The sequence below is a fragment of the Musa acuminata genome, chromosome BXJ3-3, assembly GCF_036884655.1.
Source record: "Musa acuminata AAA Group cultivar baxijiao chromosome BXJ3-3, Cavendish_Baxijiao_AAA, whole genome shotgun sequence".
NCBI lineage: Eukaryota > Viridiplantae > Streptophyta > Magnoliopsida > Zingiberales > Musaceae > Musa > Musa acuminata.
The window spans coordinates 1,061,439-1,080,345 of NC_088351.1; the positions used below are offsets into that span (position 1 = coordinate 1,061,439).

An 18,907-nucleotide genomic window follows, 5' to 3' on the forward strand; every position below is an offset into this window, starting at 1 on the left:
GCGTCGTGCTCCTCGGCTTTTCGGCTTTACGCCACCCGAGACCACGCCTGCGCGGCCTGCCCGCCTGCGTCGTGCTCCTCGGCTCTTCGGCTCTACGCCACTCGAGACCACGCCTGCGCGGCCTGCCCGCCTGCGTCGTGCTCCTCGGCTCTTGGGCTCTACGCCACCCGAGACCACGCCTGCGCGGCCTGCCCGCCTGCGCCGTGCTCCTCGGCTCTTCGGCTCTACGCCACCCGAGACCACGCCTGCGCGGCCTGCCCGCCTGCGTCGTGCTCCTCGGCTCTTCGGCTCTACGCCACCCGAGACCACGCCTGCGCGGCCTGCCCGCCTGCGTCGTGCTCCTCGGCTCTTCGGCTCTACGCCACCCGAGACCACGCCTGCGCGGCCTGCCCGCCTGCGTCGTGCTCCTCGGCTCTTCGGCTCTACGCCACCCGAGACCACGCCTGCGCGGCCTGCCCGCCTGCGTCGTGCTCCTTGGCTCTTCGGCTTTACGCCACCCGAGACCACGCCTGCGCGGCCTGCCCGCCTGCGTCGTGCTCCTCGGCTCTTTGGCTCTACGCCACCCGAGATCACGCCTGCGCGGCCTGCCCGCCTGCGCCGTGCTCCTCGGCTCTACGCCATCCCGAGACCACACCAGCGCGGCCAACCCGCCTGCGTTGTGCTCCTCGGCCCTCGGCTCTACGCCATCCCGAGACCACACCTGCGCGGTCACCCCGCCTGCGTTGTGCTCCTCGGCCCTCGGCTCTACGCCTCCCGAGATCACACCTGCGCGGTCACCCCGCCTGCGTTGTGCTCCTCGGCCCTCGGCTCTACGCCTCCCGAGATCACACCTGCGCGGTCACCCCGCCTGCGTTGTGCTCCTCGGCCCTCGGCTCTATGCCTCCCGAGATCCCGCCTGCGCGGTCACCCCGCCTGCGTTGTGCTCCTCAGCCCTCATCGGCTCCATCGGCCCCGAGACTAACCCCGCTCGGCTTCCTGACTGAGTTGCGCACTTCGGCCCCATGTTGCATGAGACATGTCCGCGCGGCTAGCCCACCTACGTCATACGCCTCGGATATGCATGACCAGCCCACCTGAAGTAAAAAGCCATGCATCGGACCCCCTGCATGCAAGAACCGACGCATAGCTCCTTTCGGGGGGGCATATGATATGGCAAAAAATGGCAATGTGACACGTCATCCCCCTGACCAACGCACTGCCCGAGGCTCGCCATACCCTGCAGCAGCTCGGCCTCCCACGCAACCAAAGGCACAGTCCTGCCCTGCAGACAGCTATATCAGGTAACATCAAACCCCCTCTATAAATACCCCCGAGCCCTTAGAAAAAGGGGAGATCACACACTCAACAGACGAAGGTTTCTCCTCCTCCTAAACCCCCTCCACATCTTTCTCTAACTTGATCGTCGGAGGGGTCGGGTCGAGCACCCCGGCCCGACCTGTGTGCAGGTGCGAGACGGTGTCGCCTCTTCCTGGCGCTGTGGCGGAGCTTCTTCCCGACCGGGACGACCCGACCTCCCGACCCGAACCACCGAGCTCGGCTACTGGGAGACCCCGAGGAGCGCCCCCAAGGAGATCACCGCCTTCCGGACCCGAACCAAGCCGCGACGGCCCCGAGGCCCCGGCTAAAAAAGTTACTTACACTAACGCCCGCGCTGAATTCGGTGAACTCCGGCAACTACTCCCCGCAAGCAGCAGACCCGGCGGCGTCCCCGACCCGAAGCTTCCCTCCCCTGGGCGCACCACCTTCTCGTGGCTTTCCTCCTCCCGCTTCGGCCCTTCGCGGGCCGCGTACCGCGCTGCTGCCTCCCGTATCTCGTACCGGCTTAGCTTGTGCCGATGGCGGCACGTCCGGCGGATGGCCCGGGAAGTTGCGCGCGGAGGCTGTACACGGCCGTGTCGTGGGCGCGGGGGGCCATCTCTGGCGTCGGGTACGAGCCGAGCCACAGCCGCGCCCGGCTGCTGGGGAGCCTCACCTCCGCCACCCACGTGCCCCTCTTCCTCCTCCGGACCCAGTTGTACCTCGGCGCCTCAGCCGCCGCCTGCCACCTGCGTGACAGTGGCGAAGGCGATCGAAGAGGGTGCGGAAGACGATTGGAGGAGCTCGGGAGACGGCCGCGGGTGTAAATGGCGGTGGCGGGGTGTCGACCACCGGACGTCCGCCGGATTGCATGGGGAGGCGTCACGTTCGCGTAGAGTCGGAAAGAGATGGGCCAGCTTTCGTTGAATCAAACGCTACATGATGCCAATTGCCGAGAACAATAACCAGATGAACAAAAATATGTATTCAAGATTAATCTCAGGCAAGTTATAATTCGAAAAGCAATTCAAACATATATTCTATAATCTTGTCTAAACATCATCTGTAATCATACCATTATGACTTCAAAATCTAGACTTGGATCGTATGACAAAAAGTAATAGTGTGTTCCTCTGTTTCAAGTGTAGTCATTCGAAAGGCCTCTTGAGTCCCACGAAATCCATGGTGTCAACGCACTGAATCCTTCCCCTGTAACCATTCAATAGCCTGAGAAGATCGGTGACTCTCTCTTTGGTTGCCTCACCGCACCCGACCTGCAGGAGAAGTAGGAGCTTGTGAAAGGTCCCCACTTGAAGAGCATCAAGCAAACACCTCTCCCTCCCTCCTCTTTTGTGATCCTTGCAGAGCTTCCACAGGGCTGACACCACGAACTCGGTGGCCATGTCTGACACGCGAAACATCTTCTTCGCTAGCACCGGCACCGTCAGGGCGTGGCCGCAGGCATTTTCTCTACCGCGCTCGCAGCTTAGCAGCCCATCGAGTACAGCCAATGCCTTCTCGCACATGCTCTTCTCGTCGTCGACGAGGATCTCCACGAGCACAGGGATCAATCCCAGATCGACGATTCTCGTTGCAGTCTTCTCGTCGGAGTTAACCATGTAGAAGATGGAGACGAGAGACGCCTTCATGGCGCGGGAGGAGATGGGCCTTTTGACCAGCTTGACCAGTGCTTCTCCCATCCCCTTGGTCGCGGCGATGGCGTCCGCTCGTGCCCCGCCGGACGCGAGGAGCTCCTTGACCGTCAACGCCGCGTGCAGCCTTGCGGCCACATCTCCGCACCTGAGGACCGAGACCAAGCGTTTCAGGGACTCGGGCGAGGAGCCGATGCAAGCAGCAGCTTCCTCGTCGAGCGGCAGCAGCATCGCCATTGCCGCCAACACTTCCTCCAGAATCCGCACCACCGCGACGTCGGAAGACGCACGGGCAAAGGCGACGAACGTGGCGGCAAGCACCCGGGTCATGCCATCGAACGCCAAGCGCCGCCGGTTCCGCTCGCTCTCCTTGGCCCAGTTCGTGACCTTGGCCACCGACCGCGCGCACGCGGCGACGTCGCCTTGCCGGCTGGCCGTGGCGATCTCGGACAGGACGTCCATGACCTCGGCTCTGTTCACAGGTGCCGTGGGCGTGGGAATCCTCTCGATCCCGTAGGGCCGGTGGGCGACGCACCAGTCCTGTATCATCTTCCTTATGGAGTGGTTGGGGATGAGGTCCTGGTGCTGCAGCTGCTGGCCGGTGACGGGGCACGACGTGTTCCCAAGCTCCTGCCACGTCTCGATGCTCTGCCGGTCGTAGGTGATCCCAGTGGAAGCCGTCACCGGGTCCCTCATCAGGTCCAGCGATATCGGGCACCGGAAGTGCGTCGGAATCGCGACATCCAAGGCTAGATTAGTCTTCAAGTTGGACTCACGACTTCTCCGAGGTGACGCCATGAACAAGCTTAGTTTCGCGGCTGCAGCAAGAAGAAGATCGAGAGAAGGGAAGGGAAGGGAATGGGCGAATCTTATAAGCGCAGACCGTGATGGCGAAGGGATGAATCGTTCAAAGAGTGAGCGGTGGGAAGAGGTTTGTAAGGGTTTTGGGGAGTCGAAGCTCTTCATTTGAATGTTGACCATTCAATGCTTACCCGCGGGGAGGAAACGGTAAGAGAGAGAGAGAGAGAGAGAGAGAGAGAGAGAGAAAGAACGGTGAGATGGGAAGGAGGAGTTGGAAGTATGACCGAGTCTGTACACGTACAGAGCTGCACCATCTAAAGTGGAAAACGCCGGGAGATGGACAAGAAAGCCAAGAAGGAATCCAACACTACCATGGCCGATCTTTCTCTTTGTTTCCATTGTGTATTGTGTGGTTACTGTATATTGACCGACTGACTCATCCTCTCCGTTGCCATTCATGCTGAATATATATCATGTCGCATTGCAACATAGGTTTGATAAGCTTGAAAAAAGAGATGAAAAAAAAGAAAATTCATAGTAAGTAGAGATAGAGATTCTTCTTATTGACTTCTTTAAAATTATTCCTTTTTTTTAGAGGAATTTTCCTTTACAATGAGGATAAAAAAGATGCCCCGAGGAGAATTAGATTCTCCTCGTTGACCTTCACAAAGGAAAAAGAAATTTTGAATTTTTTATACCAATAATAAAGTAAAAAAGGAAAGATCCCCTCTATTATAGGACAATGATTCTTAATTGTGGAAAATATACTTGACATCATCTTTTAAGTATACTCAATTATAGTCAATGCGTTGGAGGAATCAATCTTTGGACATCGAGTTAGGTTAATATGATTTGATCATCATCTTGCATCCCAACTATGGCGTCTATACGATATAATGGAACCAAGATGAACATATATCAGCATGTAATTGGTGCTACACGTTCTTCTTCCTCATTAGGAGAAATACTATATCTAGTTTTGATCTTTTGATTCAACAAATTAGTTTGACTGGGACGAAGTCAACGTGTGTACAGAATCAAATGGTGTGCTCGGTCACGGTCTTGTTCTTCGTCTTCTATCGCATCCTCGTGACAATTGCAGTCATTTATTGCCACTCCTTTCACAGGTTAAAAGTATGAAGATGGAATACATAGAACGAACCGGGTTCTTTTGCGTGGCAATTGCTTGGTCTTGTGTGCTTTGGACGTGTGAAGTATCTCCAAAGGCAAAGGCACAAAGAGTTGACACTCCATCAAATTTGATGAGACTGCAGATGGATTTTGGGAATATTATGGTCGTGCTTAGCCTTTTAAGCCGTCAACGTCGAAGCTAATTGATGATCAATCGCATTACACGTCGAGATATGACAAAAAGAGTGGCAGTGTAGCATAGTATTCTTCAACGTCGATGACCGACGCAACGTTTTGTACTTCCACATTCATGCGTTTCCATGTTCTCCTCGTTTTCTTTCCCTTCTTCATCGTGTTTTGTACTTTGACAAAGGAGGCACGTCTTTCAGGTGCTGCAGATAGAGAGAGAATCGTCACCGGTAATTCCAGCAGTGGGAATTCATGCGTCTGCACCAAATGCGTTTGAGTTGAGGCTCTCGGCTCTCTAGAAGCTGACCAAAAGCACCTACCTCCCAAGAATGGTGGAGGGAAAGGGAGGAGAAATGGAGGTGCCTCGTCTCCATCTCACTGCACCATTAATCGTTCATTCGCCCAGGAAGATAGACTAATCGTTCCTCGATGGAGACGCGAAGAGATCGAGCTAGAAGCTTTCGAAGCCGTGCATCAGGTGGCGGAGGAGATCATGATTCCTTGTGCTGGTCGAGGAAGAAAGATGAGCTCTACCACATGCAATAGTAGGGAGTCTAAAGCAACACAAAAGACAGATGCATGAAGACTGTCATCCATGTCTCCCCTGTAAATGCTAGGCGGAACCTTTTCCTAAGATTAATAATTCCTTCAAACAGGTCACTTTTATGTCATTTTATTTCTGATCAATCAAAACTCCTCCATGCGTTCAGTTAATTCGGATATAATTACATGATAATTTGATATATCACGTTAACATATTATGAAATACGTATATTACATATCAAAACACTCGTTCATGTTAGGCTAATTACATATATTATCTTTGTAATTAGTTACTTTAATATTCTGATATTTATATTTTGAAAAGTTATATTGTAATCATTATACATAAGATCTTATTTCTTCTCACGTCATTAATGAAAATACATACGTATTCTGTTTAGTAATAAATCGAAGTGATATAGAATTAACATGATAAATCCTATGATATTTTTATCAATAAAATGGATCGAATCAATAATATTAAATATTTCACTTATTAAGTATGAGAATTTTAATGTAACTTATGATAATATAGGAGATAATTAATTATAAAAAAATTTATAATTAACCTTATGACGTCACGGAGAGCGAATCCAACTCCGGCCTGTGATTGGCTCTGACACGCTGTTCCCTGGTGGGTCCCACGGGTACTCTAAATCATTCGTCATTTGCTTGCTCGTATCGTCTCTCTGGATGTAATAACTCCACGTCGATACAACTACGCGTTTCGACTCCGAAACGTATGACGTGGATGATTTCGGTGAACGGACATTTGCCTGCTCGTCTCCTCACGTGCGAAGCACGTGCAGAATCGAACTATCCGTTGCGGAAGAGACCGGAAGAGGAGATTAAATATAAGACGGGTGACAGGCGACCGATCGAGATCGGACGGCTCTGCAGCCGTCTGACTCACGGCAACGTGGGTGGGGCCGCTCAACGGCTACTTTTTGTTTCCGCCGACGTGGAGGCGCCAAAACAAAAGAAGCCACGTACGTACAGCGAAGCAATTAATCTCCTTCCACGGTCCTCAGCACCTGCTCGCAGACGACAATTACGTCTCCTCCTCTGTTGTTTGGTGGATGTGTGTATAATGTTTGATTATAGGTTGGTGTCTCATATTGAATCGGATGAATTTATACATCCGAAATATTAATTTGATGATAATGATTTTAATAGGATTTATAAATATTCACGACGTGATGATAATTTTTGTTTAGAATTTTCAAAATAATAATAATAATAATTAGTATTTTTTAAAACAAAATTATTTTTTAAAAACTATCGATTAGTGTCTTGATTTTCATATATTTTTATATTTTTTTTCTTCAAATAATGATATTATCGTTATCTTCACTCAATAGTGACATCTTTGTCGAATTTACCATATATTTTTTATTTTTATTATTCTTATTTACAACATAGATGATCATTGATCTCAATTGACCTAACTCTCCTATTAGTGTATCTTGTCTATTTTACCTCTTTTTATAACTCTTCTACCTATGTATAGGATGAGATATGTAAAGATCAATTAAACGGGATAAAGGTGAGGAGAGTTACGATGACAAGGGCCAATAACCAGGCGATGGTGCATCGTAAAGACAATGGCAAATTTGACGAAGATAAAAAAAAAAATTAACGAAATTTCTAAAAGTTAATTTTTTTTTTTCTTCAAAAATTCGACCAATAATAATAATAATATCAATCGGTGTTGAATAAAATCACAAAGTCTCCAATGAAAAGGAAGCGTTGTCCTTAGCTTTCCACTCCCATTCCTTTCTTTACTCCTCTCCCAAGAAACATAATAGAAAGGAGAAGAGCAGAGAAGCAAACTTGAGGAAGAGAAAGAAGAAATGGCTTCTTCTTCTTCGTTCTTCTTCGTCATCTTCTTCTTGTTGGTTTCGGCTCTGTTCCTTGAGACTACTGCTCTTCCCGAGCTACCCAACCTGACCACTCTCTCTTTCGAGGAAGGCTACACGCAGCTCTTCGGAGACTCCAACCTCATGCTTCACCGCGATGGCATGGCTGTCCACCTCTCCCTCGACCAGCGAACTGGTGCTTCCCCTCCCCTTCTCTCGGTCTCTGCTTCCTTCCTTCTTTCTACTAATGGGATGCCAGTGCTGAATCGTGTGTGACTTCAGGCGCTGGATTTGCGTCGCAGGACCTCTATCTCCATGGAGTCTTCAGTGCCTCCATCAAACTGCCCTCAGATTACGCTGCCGGAGTCGTCGTCGCCTTCTATGTACGCCTCTACTCTCCCCAGCTTTCCCCCACACTCGATTGGTCGTAGCGAGTTCATGTTCCTTTTGATGGCAATGCAGATGTCGAACGGAGATGTATTCGAGAAGACGCACGACGAATTGGACTTTGAGTTCTTGGGGAACATAAGAGGCCGGGAGTGGAGGGTTCAGACCAACGTTTACGGGAACGGCAGCACGGCCGTCGGAAGGGAAGAGCGGTACGGGCTCTGGTTCGATCCCACAGAGGACTACCACCGCTACTCCATCCTGTGGAGCAACCGGAGGATCATGTAAGGCCAAGTCAATGTAGATGATTCAAGTTTGCAGCAATCTTGAAATTATAGGATCCATAATCTGATGCTGTCAAGTTCTCTTCTTTGAGCAGATTTTACATCGACAACATTCCCATCAGGGAGGTGGTGAGGAGCCAAGCCATGGGTGGGGACTTCCCTTCCAAGCCCATGTCCCTCTACGCCACAATCTGGGACGGCTCCAACTGGGCCACCTCCGGCGGCCGCTACAAGGTCAACTACAAATTCGCCCCTTACGTTGCAGAATTCGCGGACCTTGTCCTCCACGGCTGCGCCGTCGATCCCAGTGATCGTAGAAGAGCCTGCCAGGCATCTGATGCTGAACTCTATGATGCCATCACAATGTCTGCCGATCAAAGAACAACCATGGAGACGTTCCGCAAGAAGCACATGACCTACTCTTACTGTCATGACCGCATTCGTTACCCAGCACCACCACCAGAGTGTGTTCTTGGTCCTGAAGCCGAGTCATTCCTTGCATCAGGCGAAGCAAAGTTCAATTATCGTCGTCGCCGGAGTAAGCATTACGGCCCGGAGCTCAGTAGACGCAGTCCTTCTAGCCTAATGGATTGAATACCGAATAAGTTCACGTAGCTTAGAGGGATTTTTTTTGTGCGTATCATGCAATTTGAGTGGTGTATAGCAAATTTGTTTGAGGTATTGATGTCAGGTGTAATCCACATTGTTTAGGTGATATCAAAGTGTTCTTCCAATCTTTTCTGTTTCCTTTCTCCTTGCACAGTAGTGTCTGAGTCTTTATGCTTGGCATTCAAGTGGGAGGTTTTCTCATGTTTCTTGTGAGAAACATGAGAATTGAATCTGCCTTCCATGTTCCTTTAGGCAGATGGGGTCTCAGAGAAGGGGGCAAAGATGATGAAGGTGATCTGGATTCATTGTCTCCCACCATCAATGAGAAGGCACCTTCTGTGAACTCTGGCCCAGGGAATAAAGGCAGCTCTGATACATGACTTCATCAGAGAAGAGGAGAGTAGGCAACAAGACAAACTACCAATCATGACAACAGTTTTAGGAATTTATGGAGCTAATAATGCTGGACACAAAAGGTTGCTCAAGTGATCTACTCATGACAGGGCTGGTTAACCTTGCAGCATCTTCCTCCAACATGATCTTTGACAGACACACAAAGGAATACTGTGTGCAGTACAGGAAGCACTTAGAAAGATGTTGCAAGGGAGTTGGGAGTTGTTCATAAGAAATAGAATGTTATTGCACACATCTGAATTGATGAGGTCCAGCATCAAACAGCATGAGATAGCCTGGAGAAAAAATGATGCTGCTGCAGACACAGCTAATTGAGGAGTCTCAGACACCTCAGAAGAATCCTTCCAATGGAACACATTTGCAACTTTGTCCAGGACACTTTTTATCTTCTACTTGTAACTACTAATCTTTCATTCACTAGTTCCTCAAGGTACATCATAAAAGCTGTTCTTGTGATTCAAGTTCCTCTCTCCATTGCTTGTTTGATGAAGCATAATCTTATATTAGGGCAGGTTAAGAATATCATACAAGACAAGGATAATAATCTTATATCAGTGGTCCATCTGGTTATGAGCTTTTGGATCAACACCTCATAAGGTGAGGTCCAAGTTTCAATGCTGAAATATTCCTCAAGTTACCAGGGGAAGCTGTGTAAGTCAATATATGTAATTTCCAAAACAAAGCCCTCTGTTTTCTCTCAATATCATCACAGCTATTGACTCATGAACATTCCCTTTTTTAAATTAAAAGTCATATATATATATAAAGATTGCACATTTAAGTCGGTAGATTTTGTGAAGAAAGAAAAATATGGTATGTAAGTGTAATCCTTTCTCAAGTAGTAATAATAAGGTACTATTAGCTTAAGAGGTACTATTAGTCTAAGATCAAACAAATTAGAAGAAAAAGAAATCACGATGAATATATATATATATATATTAAACTTCTCAAAAAAAAATTGTTTTGAATAATTCTTAAACTTAACTCTATAGGCTTGAATACTTGAGATTTGGATGAATTTATACATGTAGACGACACATATTTATAAATATGAAATGCAAGAGCCCTTAATCTCTATAATTTTATCTAATCTTATTTAAAAAGATAATTTATCAATTTAAAATTTTTTAAAATCTATTTTAATTTTTTTAATTAAAAAACATTTATTCCTAAAATTTTATCTAATCTTATTAAAAAAAATAAAAATATTCATTTATGATCTTTCAAAATATACTTTTTGCAGTGGTGACTGTTGACTTATATTAGAGCATTCTGGGCCGGTTCACTTTCTTCTTGAACCGGAAACACGTGCATAAAACGCCAAGAAAACGGGAAAGGTTAACGTGGTTATCCGTGAGTGGGACCCGCGGGGTCCGCTCTGCGTTCGCCAGTTACGTAAAAGGTGGACAAGTTGTCGATGCCTGACGAGTAGAAATGATTTCCTCATTGAAGCTCACCTCGTCCGTCGGATCGCTTTTTCATCACTGATGCCGGCTCATGTTACACGTGTAAGTCGTGGCTTGCGTCGTGAAGCGGCTCGTATATTTAAACAACTCGGACTTGGTCACCCCTGAGACGCGTCAGGTTTGATGTCACCACAGCGAGTGTGTTATACGTCCGCTAACGAACCATGCCTCGAGGTTCCACGAGATAACACAGAGAGAGAGAGAGAAGAAGACGAAGTAAGAGCGGCCACAGTGGGAAAGGAAGCGTCCGCTGCAAGCTACCTTCATTCCTCTTCGCTCCCCTCGCAAAACTCTAGACGACGCCTCTCCCACCGCCCATCCAGATCTCAGCTGTTTCCATCGCATCTCTCGGTTGGGGTTGGATTCTCGAGCCATTTCTGCTCCAGTCGCCTCCGATCCAAAATCTACTTTCGATCCGTTCATCTCTCTATTCTATTTCGTGTTTATCGCGTGAACTTCGTGTATAGATCTCGTTCTTTTAGCTGCATTGCCTCTGATTCCTGTCTCTGATCTTTTCGATCTTAGGACCGGAGCTTGCATCTGATTCTTTCTTTTTCTTGTTTGTTTTGGTGATTTTTTGATCGATTTTATAGCGATTTCGTGGTGGGAGGGTTTGGATCTGGGGGTTATGCAGCTGAATTGAAGGCCCTAGTGATGGCGGCGGCGTCGGGTAGTCCTGCGGTGGTGCAGGAGACAGTGCAGTTCCCGGTGGTGGGCGGCGGCGGGGGCGAGGCGCCGCGGCAGTGGTACGTGGACGAGAGGGATGGATTTATCTCGTGGCTGAGGGGGGAATTCGCGGCGGCAAATGCTATTATCGATCTGTTGATCAATCACCTCAGGGTTGCTGGCGAGCCAAGAGAATACGACCACGTGGCTGGATGCATCCACCAACGGCGATTTCACTGGACTCCCATCCTCCACCTGCAACAGTACTTCCCGGTGGCTGATGTCAACTATGCGCTGCAGCAGGTGGAGTGGAGGCAGCGGCAGCAGACGCCGCAGAGGCATTCCTACCGCCGGAAGGAGAAGGACGGTAGAAAGTCTGGATTTGGACACACGTATGTGCATCGATCCGATGGGGTTCAAGAGAGCCATGGATCGCCTGCTTCTGGTATGACTGTATCTGACGTTGCAAACGTCGAAAATCAGGGCTGTAATATGGACACATACAAGGATGCGAACCAGAAGAGTGATGCCCAGATGTCACAGGCGAAGGATTCACTTGCTCAAGTCGAGAAGGATGGTGAGCGTTGGGTTCATTTTCTAGAGTCTATTGCACTACACTATATCCTGTCTTTTGACTTTATGATATGATTTGTAGTTGTACCACGGCACGGAAAAGAAAGAATTTACATTAATCATCAAGCAAATTCATTACTGAAGTGAGAGATTCTGTTGAGGCATATACCCAACTTATCATAATTAGTTTATGCGCAACATATAAGACAATTCAGCAAATGTGATCTTATCTAACCCTTATTTTCCATGTCCTAGATTGATCAGATCTAACATGATTGAGTTTTCCTGTAATAACATAAGTTCTCATCTGAATGTTTCTGGCTTCCTATCTGTACCTGCATAAAAGAATCATTACATGCTAAAGAATATTTTATTCTCCATATAGAAATGAAGTTAGCTACAAGCGTACTTTATCTGTACTCTGTAGTATTCTATGGCACTATCTAATATTCTCAGTTTTCTCAAATTAAATACATTCAGGAATCTGCAATGTACCTAGCTCCAAGGCAAATTGCAGCCTAAAGGATGGAGACAACTCAGCTGAGACCAAGGAGACCAAGTGTATGAATTTGGAACCTGCTTTTGTGAGTGATAGTCAAGCTTTAGGTTGTAGAGGTGTGCTTTTACTCTCTGGTCATAGCTTATGTTTACTTCAATTACAGAAAACAAGAACTGTAGCTTTGCAGGCATGTCTCTAGATTTTTAACATTTGTTCCAGGGTATAAGTTTAATATACTCCATCTCATGCATTTTGATTAGAAAAAAACATGTTGGGTGTGCTGGAGTATTTTTTGCGCTATGACCAATTATAGATATTGCAGAGACTATTAAATTGCATGCTAATAATGGCTAGGTTGATTTGTTTTATGTTGAGTTTAAAAGAGGCTTTCAGGTTTTATTTCCTTACTCTTAACAGATTCTGGAGTCTTATTAGAGTGGTTATATATTAATCTGCATCATGTTCTTAAAATACCATATTAGATGCTTATTTGCCCTTGTATAGTCTTATCGTGAGACATTGAATAGTCTCGGTCCTCTTGTTTTCTAGATATATTTTTTTAAAATAATCAACATCAAACTAAATTTATCCTAATTTTCATCTAGGAAACTGATCATCTAACATAAGCAACTTAATTATAAGCAGTGGCTGACAAATGAAGAAAAGGTTTAAATTGTTGCTTGTGTCACATCATTTTCTTCTATGTTGGTCGATTTTTCCTTTTAACTACCACTTGGTTGAGAATACTAGATCATCAGAATATTTCCTTTCTGTTTCACTCTTCTATTAATCTGCTGTTATTATCAGCATAAAATGGTGATCAGACTTGATCAACGTTTGATTGGTTTTGAATGATGGTGACAGTTTTCAACAATCCCCATGAATTTTGGGCATTTTTAAGGTCTTCTAGATATTTCAAGAACCTGATCCTGTTCCAATGTCGATCAGGTTGATCCTGTTAGATTGTGAGCCTAGTCTAATCAGAAGATGCTAATCGGTCCTGGGAATCTTGGTCCAGAGCAATAAGCACACTACAACCTAGTGTAAAGGGATACCTCAGTTTGTGTTGAACACACATTATTTCAATTTGTTGTTGTTATTTATAGCATTCATTAAATTAAGTTTCAATCCAATTTGTTCTTTTTCTTTTTGCATCCTTTTTGATGACTAGCAATTGTTTTGCCAAAGATGGTGCAGATTTGACTTCAACAAAAGACGGAAACCGGAAAGTCATTTCTATACCAAAAGAATTTTTGGCCAAAGAAATAAGTGATGGCATGATGGTATGCTCTTGTACACGAAAAGCCAAATTTTTCTGTAATTATATGCAAATTATCACAACCTGGCTATTAAGCCACAAAAAACTTCGTAGGTTAATGTTGTTGAAGGACTCAAACTTTATGAGGATTTACTAGATAGCTCAGAGATTTCCAGACTTGTTTCATTAGCTAATGAAATGAGGGCTGCTGGCCACAGAGGAGAACTTCCAGGTAAGCTAACCAATTCCCCAGTTGCTTCTCTCTTGCAGGATAAGATGATAATTGTCTTCTTGGATTTGTTTATGTTATTATTTTTATATCTTAATTTAGGATTTGTTTACGATTTATTCTTTTATATAATGATAAAGATCTCGAAACATAGCATAAAACTAATCCTATGTTTTTTTTTTCTGTATTATATTCTTGTAATTTCTGATTGAAGGGATTGGTTTTTTGTTTTCCTATGATTTGTTGCAGTCAACCTGAATTTATTTTGTGGAACTGGGCTTTTAATATAAAATTAGACAGATGCTGCAGAATTTGTTTCACTCTGTTTTTCACTAAGAATAAAAGTGATGCTATTATTAAGTCAACATTTTTTTTCTTCTCAGCATATTTAATTCTAAATAATGGATTTGATGAATGATGCCAACTTAATTGTTGCTTCAATATTGTATAATTTTACTCATTTAAGATTGCCTAGCAAGATTCTACAGCCAGATTAGGTGAACTGGCAATTATCAGTGAGAAAAAAAAGCACGGTTCAATGCAAATGAACTCCTGACATATTTATGTCTATGGTAGGCTTGCAGATCTAAGGTTTTCACAGATATTTTTGTGACAGTAATTTGAGAAATGATTAGTAATAATCTTGTACAATTTGACTCTATTTAGAAAGAGAGAGATTGCATCACAGTTCCCTGTGTCTTAAGTACAAGTATACTGCTGTATCCTCCCATCATGGAAGTTGTCTGATGGTAGATGAGGCATGTAAGGTTAAAATCCATATGCAAGCACTTAAATAAGAATTGTTGCAATTGGTAATATCTTAAATTAGGAATTCCTAATTTTTTCAATGGTTCATTATTATCTGTCTTCTGACTGTTTAATATTATATTATTTTTCTTGTTACTTTTCTTTTGTGCAGTTGGTTTTATATAGTTGCCCCATTTAGAATGAAACTTTTGATGAAGTATGGTACAGATATTCATCTCTTTTTCAACAAATCACTTTTTGAATTGAAACCAATTTCTGTTAGATCCTAAATTTACATGCTTGGAACAATGAAAACCAGGGCAAACACTTGTACTGCTGAAAAGACCTATGAAAGGACATGGAAGAGAAATGATTCAGTATGGCATTCCCATCACTGATGGACCTGCAGAAGATAAAAATACAAGTCCAACCTCTGGAGGTGAGCTCTGCCTTTATGACTAAAAATATCTGGTGTCTGATTCTTTTTCTTAAATATACAATCTTGTTTACCTTAAATGCAATACTTTCAGAGAGAAAGGTAGGGGCCATTCCTAGCTTCCTGCAGGATGTTCTCGATCGTGTGGTCCAGCTGCAAGTTTTGCCTATAAAACCTGATTTTTGTATTATCGACTTCTTTAGTGAGGTAAGAAGTTGCTATTGGCATTTGTGTGATGCTCTGGGAACTTTTGAGTATGAGCTGACATTTGTCTTTATGTAAGGGGGATCATTCACAACCTCATACATGGCCACCTTGGTATGGTAGGCCGGTTTGTAACTTATTACTGACAGAGTGTGATATCGTATATGGCCGGACAGTAGGATCAGATCATAGGGGAGACTACAATGGTTCTCTGAAGCTTTCTGTCAATGCAGGGTATGCTTTTTATTAACAAAAATAATATTTCCTTTAAAGAATATTTTCTTTAAGTTAATTAAACTATGCATATATTTTTTCACTTTAGGTATATGAAGTCTTGTTGAGTATAAGAACCAGAACATTACTGTATCAGGTTACTTCTGATGTAGGAAAGAAGGACGAGTGAAAAAAAACTTTAGTATATCATGATCGGTGATCTTAATTAGCAGGAACTTTTTTGCCCATTCTAGCAGACATTGAAAATTTTTGCCGAAGACACTAGTATTTCTAGTCAGACAGAATCTAGTCATAGCAGTGAGCACACAATAGAACAGAATGGGTTTGATTTTTTTAAGGTAAGTTGGTCTCCATTACATGCAGCCTTCAGTTTTTCTGTTCAATTAAATAAATATTTTGTTAAAGATTGCACATTTTGGTTATTCTTTTCATAGATATAAGCAAGCAAAGAAACTTGTTCTCTTTCTAAGGCTGCAAAGAATAATTAATGTCATAGGTGGTTGGTAGTTTTTGGAAGCAGGAACTAGGATTAGGATTTCAATGACCATTATCATGAGTTATAAACCAATAGATAGCTAATATGGGAACATGTTTAAGAATTTCTCTCTGTAGTAATATGAGAGAATAAAAAATGACAGTGATATTACAAGATGAAGATCCTTTTCTCAAATTACCGTAAATATTATATAAACTGATACTATTGTGGCGCTTGACATTTGCTCACCTTGAGATTGAATTGCAATTAAAAGGATTGAATGAGAAGTTGAAACACAATAAAAGGGTTCTTTTTCATAAACTGAGTTCTTAATCACAAAGAACTGTTGGTTTGTGTCTCAATGTCTAGATTGTATAAATTTTTTAGGTTTAAATAGTAAAGACTTATTGCACATTGAAGTTGGAAGAAATTTATCAGGATGGCATCATAGATTTCATATGTACATGTAGTTGAGCAAAATCCTCTTGGAAGGATTGAGCTCTCAATCCTATATATATATATATATATATATATAGGTTGGCTTAAATTCTATCGAGAGGATTGTGGTCTCAGTCCCATCATTACAAACTCAGTCATGAAGCACCATCAAGTTGAAGATCGTGTTCGATAAATATGAGGTTGGAACCAGACTTCTCAGAATTTGTGATTTGGATATATGCCCCTCAAACTAACGCAATGTAGTGTAAAAAATATTCATGCATAAAACTATGGTTTAGAGCTCAAGACTGTTATTATATGTGATCAGAATTCCTGAAATATATGTCTACAAAAGTTTATTGATTTTGGATTCTGTAATTTTGTTTTATCAAGATCATAATACATTGTACACCATTAATCAAACTTCTTTATTCTCCACTTAAGGCATATATTAGAATGCTGAATCTTCGAGTCTAGGCTTTGTGAACATTGTAGACCATGTTCACTGGAGCTAATATTATGATTTAGAATCTCAATGACTGATTTTGAGGTGATTGAAATGAGTTCTCAATCCTTCCTGTTGGATTATAGCTCAACACTCTCTTGATGCATGTACAACTGTGGAAAAGATAGTAGAGCTACTGATACATCTATCTATCAGATTTTCCAGGGCTTTCAATGTAAACCCATGCACGCACACACACTCACAAAAGAAAAAAAACCCATGCACAAGCATATTATCTGCATTGTACTTCAATCTAGAGTGAAATGATAGAACTACTAAAACTAATTTCTCAAAGTTCCAAAACGGATCATGGCTCTAATCAGTAGTTTTTTAATTGAATTGGAGTCCATTAAATATATCCTTGAGTAATCATTGGAGCCTATTTCAATTATTGCTTTTCATTCCAGGTGTCTTCTGGTGATGCAAGGGAAAAGTGCGGATCTAGCCAAACGTGCTATCCCCTCCCTCCGCAAGCCGCGAATACTTGTAACTTTTGGAAAATCTCGACCGAAGAAGACTCTTCCTTCAGAAGCCTCGTTCTTCCCTTCATCTGCTGTATATCCAGCCTCAGGTCCATCATCAGCTAGGCCACCAAACTCCTCCCGTCATCCATCAGGCCGTAGGAACTATGGGGTCATTCCCACTACTGGTGTCCTGCAAGCACCCTCGATCCATCCTCAAAGCATGTCTCCTAATGGAGTCCAGCCACTATTTGTGGCAGCAGCTCCTGTGGTGGCTTCTTCAGCTATGCCTTACCCTGCACCTACCATAACGCCCCCTGCAACGACTGGATGGACGGTGACAGCTCCTCCGAGGCACCCATCCCCCCGACTCCCGGTTCCTGGCACTGGAGTCTTCCTCCCTCCTGGGTCTGTTCATTTGCCTCCATCTCAGCAGCTGCAAATGGTTCCGGTACCGGCTGAATCGAGCTATGCCCCACAACAAACGTTTGCTTTGCCCGAGAGCAACGGCGTGGAGAAACCAAACTGCAACAGCTACGCTTCTCCAAAGAACGTAAAGGATTCAACCGTGCCTAGTCTGAAAACCAAGAGCACCGCTAATGCTGGCGCAAACAAAGAACAGCAAAGCGCTGTTGCTGAGAAGCCCGTGAACAATCTGACGGAAATTGTTGCTAAGTAGATGAACCGATCGAGTCTGAAGAGGGAGACAAAAAAAGGGATGTGTACTCTTCAAACAAATAGCGGGATAGTCAGGAAACCACGAAAGAGTTTAGGAGCAAATGTAAAGAGCGGCAGAGGAATTGCTACATCACCTCTTCTCCTTTTTGCATGTCAAGGATTAGGAGTAAAACCTTCTCTTTTAACTTTTTGTAGCATCACTTTTGAAGTTCTATACCTATTTCATCTTCAACTGCTGTTAAATTTGCACTGTGTGACTTATGGCTGCTTCACCGGAGAAAACATGAACGGGTAGCCATCTGTTTTTACCTGCTCCTTCCTGCTTTCCATCACCATGGCTAAATCTCATATTCCATTCTTGCTTTGTTTGCAGGTCTGTCTTCTATTCTCCAACATCAGCTGACTCCGACGAAGGTACGACTAATTGTCATCATCTCATCTCTAGTTCAATATTTTGAGTATGAAAAATATAGTGAATCTTATTGTCATCTCATCATCATATAGCAATACTCGAGCTATTATTCATTTCGTTTTCCAGCTTAGGGAATCTTATTGTCATAATATTATTATTTGTATTAAACTAAAGTATATGTATATATGATTTTTCCAACCAACCCACCCCTCGATGACATGAGCCATATTATTGTACATGGAAAAAGAAGCCAACTCAAGTCAACAACCATGACGATCTCCTTTCAACCCAACCTTTGATGCTACACAAAAGGCATTCGGGGATGAAATGGAAATGGACTCGTATGCTACTTCTAATCAACTTATGTGTCGTATCAATTTATAGGAATAAGACATTCTAACCTTGACATGGTCTTCTCCACCAAAGCGTGTGGTGATTCAGATATGGTCTTCGCAATCAAT

The 18,907-nt window shown here is 44.2% G+C and overlaps 3 protein-coding genes across 9 annotated transcripts; 2 read left to right on the top strand and 1 right to left on the bottom strand.

The window, feature by feature from the left end:
- Positions 1 to 1,766: 1,766 nt before the first annotated feature.
- On the bottom strand, positions 1,767 to 4,003 carry LOC103977155 (U-box domain-containing protein 21-like). The gene is made up of 2 exons (XM_009392596.3): positions 2,372 to 4,003; positions 1,767 to 2,231 (listed from the first exon to the last, which is right to left on the bottom strand). Exon 1 carries the CDS (start codon positions 3,927 to 3,929, stop codon positions 2,445 to 2,447), a length of 1,485 nt encoding a protein of 494 aa, XP_009390871.3. The 5' UTR covers positions 3,930 to 4,003; the 3' UTR covers positions 1,767 to 2,231; positions 2,372 to 2,444.
- A 3,379-nt stretch (positions 4,004 to 7,382) lies between these two features.
- On the top strand, positions 7,383 to 8,889 carry LOC103977154 (probable xyloglucan endotransglucosylase/hydrolase protein 28). Its single transcript, XM_009392595.3, has 4 exons — positions 7,383 to 7,667; positions 7,754 to 7,854; positions 7,934 to 8,142; positions 8,238 to 8,889. Exons 1-4 carry the CDS (start codon positions 7,466 to 7,468, stop codon positions 8,734 to 8,736), a joined length of 1,011 nt encoding a protein of 336 aa, XP_009390870.2. The 5' UTR covers positions 7,383 to 7,465; the 3' UTR covers positions 8,737 to 8,889.
- Positions 8,890 to 10,755: 1,866 nt separating this feature from the next.
- Positions 10,756 to 18,270, top strand: LOC135632439 (RNA demethylase ALKBH10B-like). Of its 7 annotated transcripts, XM_065141024.1 has the most exons (10): positions 10,756 to 11,092; positions 11,225 to 11,377; positions 11,471 to 11,874; positions 12,351 to 12,485; positions 13,558 to 13,652; positions 13,742 to 13,859; positions 14,923 to 15,042; positions 15,134 to 15,246; positions 15,323 to 15,477; positions 17,303 to 18,270. In XM_065141024.1, the coding sequence occupies exons 2-10, from the start codon at positions 11,286 to 11,288 to the stop codon at positions 18,033 to 18,035; spliced, it is 1,965 nt and encodes a 654-aa protein (XP_064997096.1). In that variant the 5' UTR covers positions 10,756 to 11,092; positions 11,225 to 11,285; the 3' UTR covers positions 18,036 to 18,270. The 7 variants fall into 7 exon arrangements, with proteins under 7 accessions (XP_064997096.1, XP_064997090.1, XP_064997093.1 ...); XM_065141018.1 differs by having other exon boundaries at positions 11,225 to 11,874; XM_065141021.1 differs by having other exon boundaries at positions 11,225 to 11,874; positions 13,567 to 13,652.
- Positions 18,271 to 18,907: the final 637 nt, after the last annotated feature.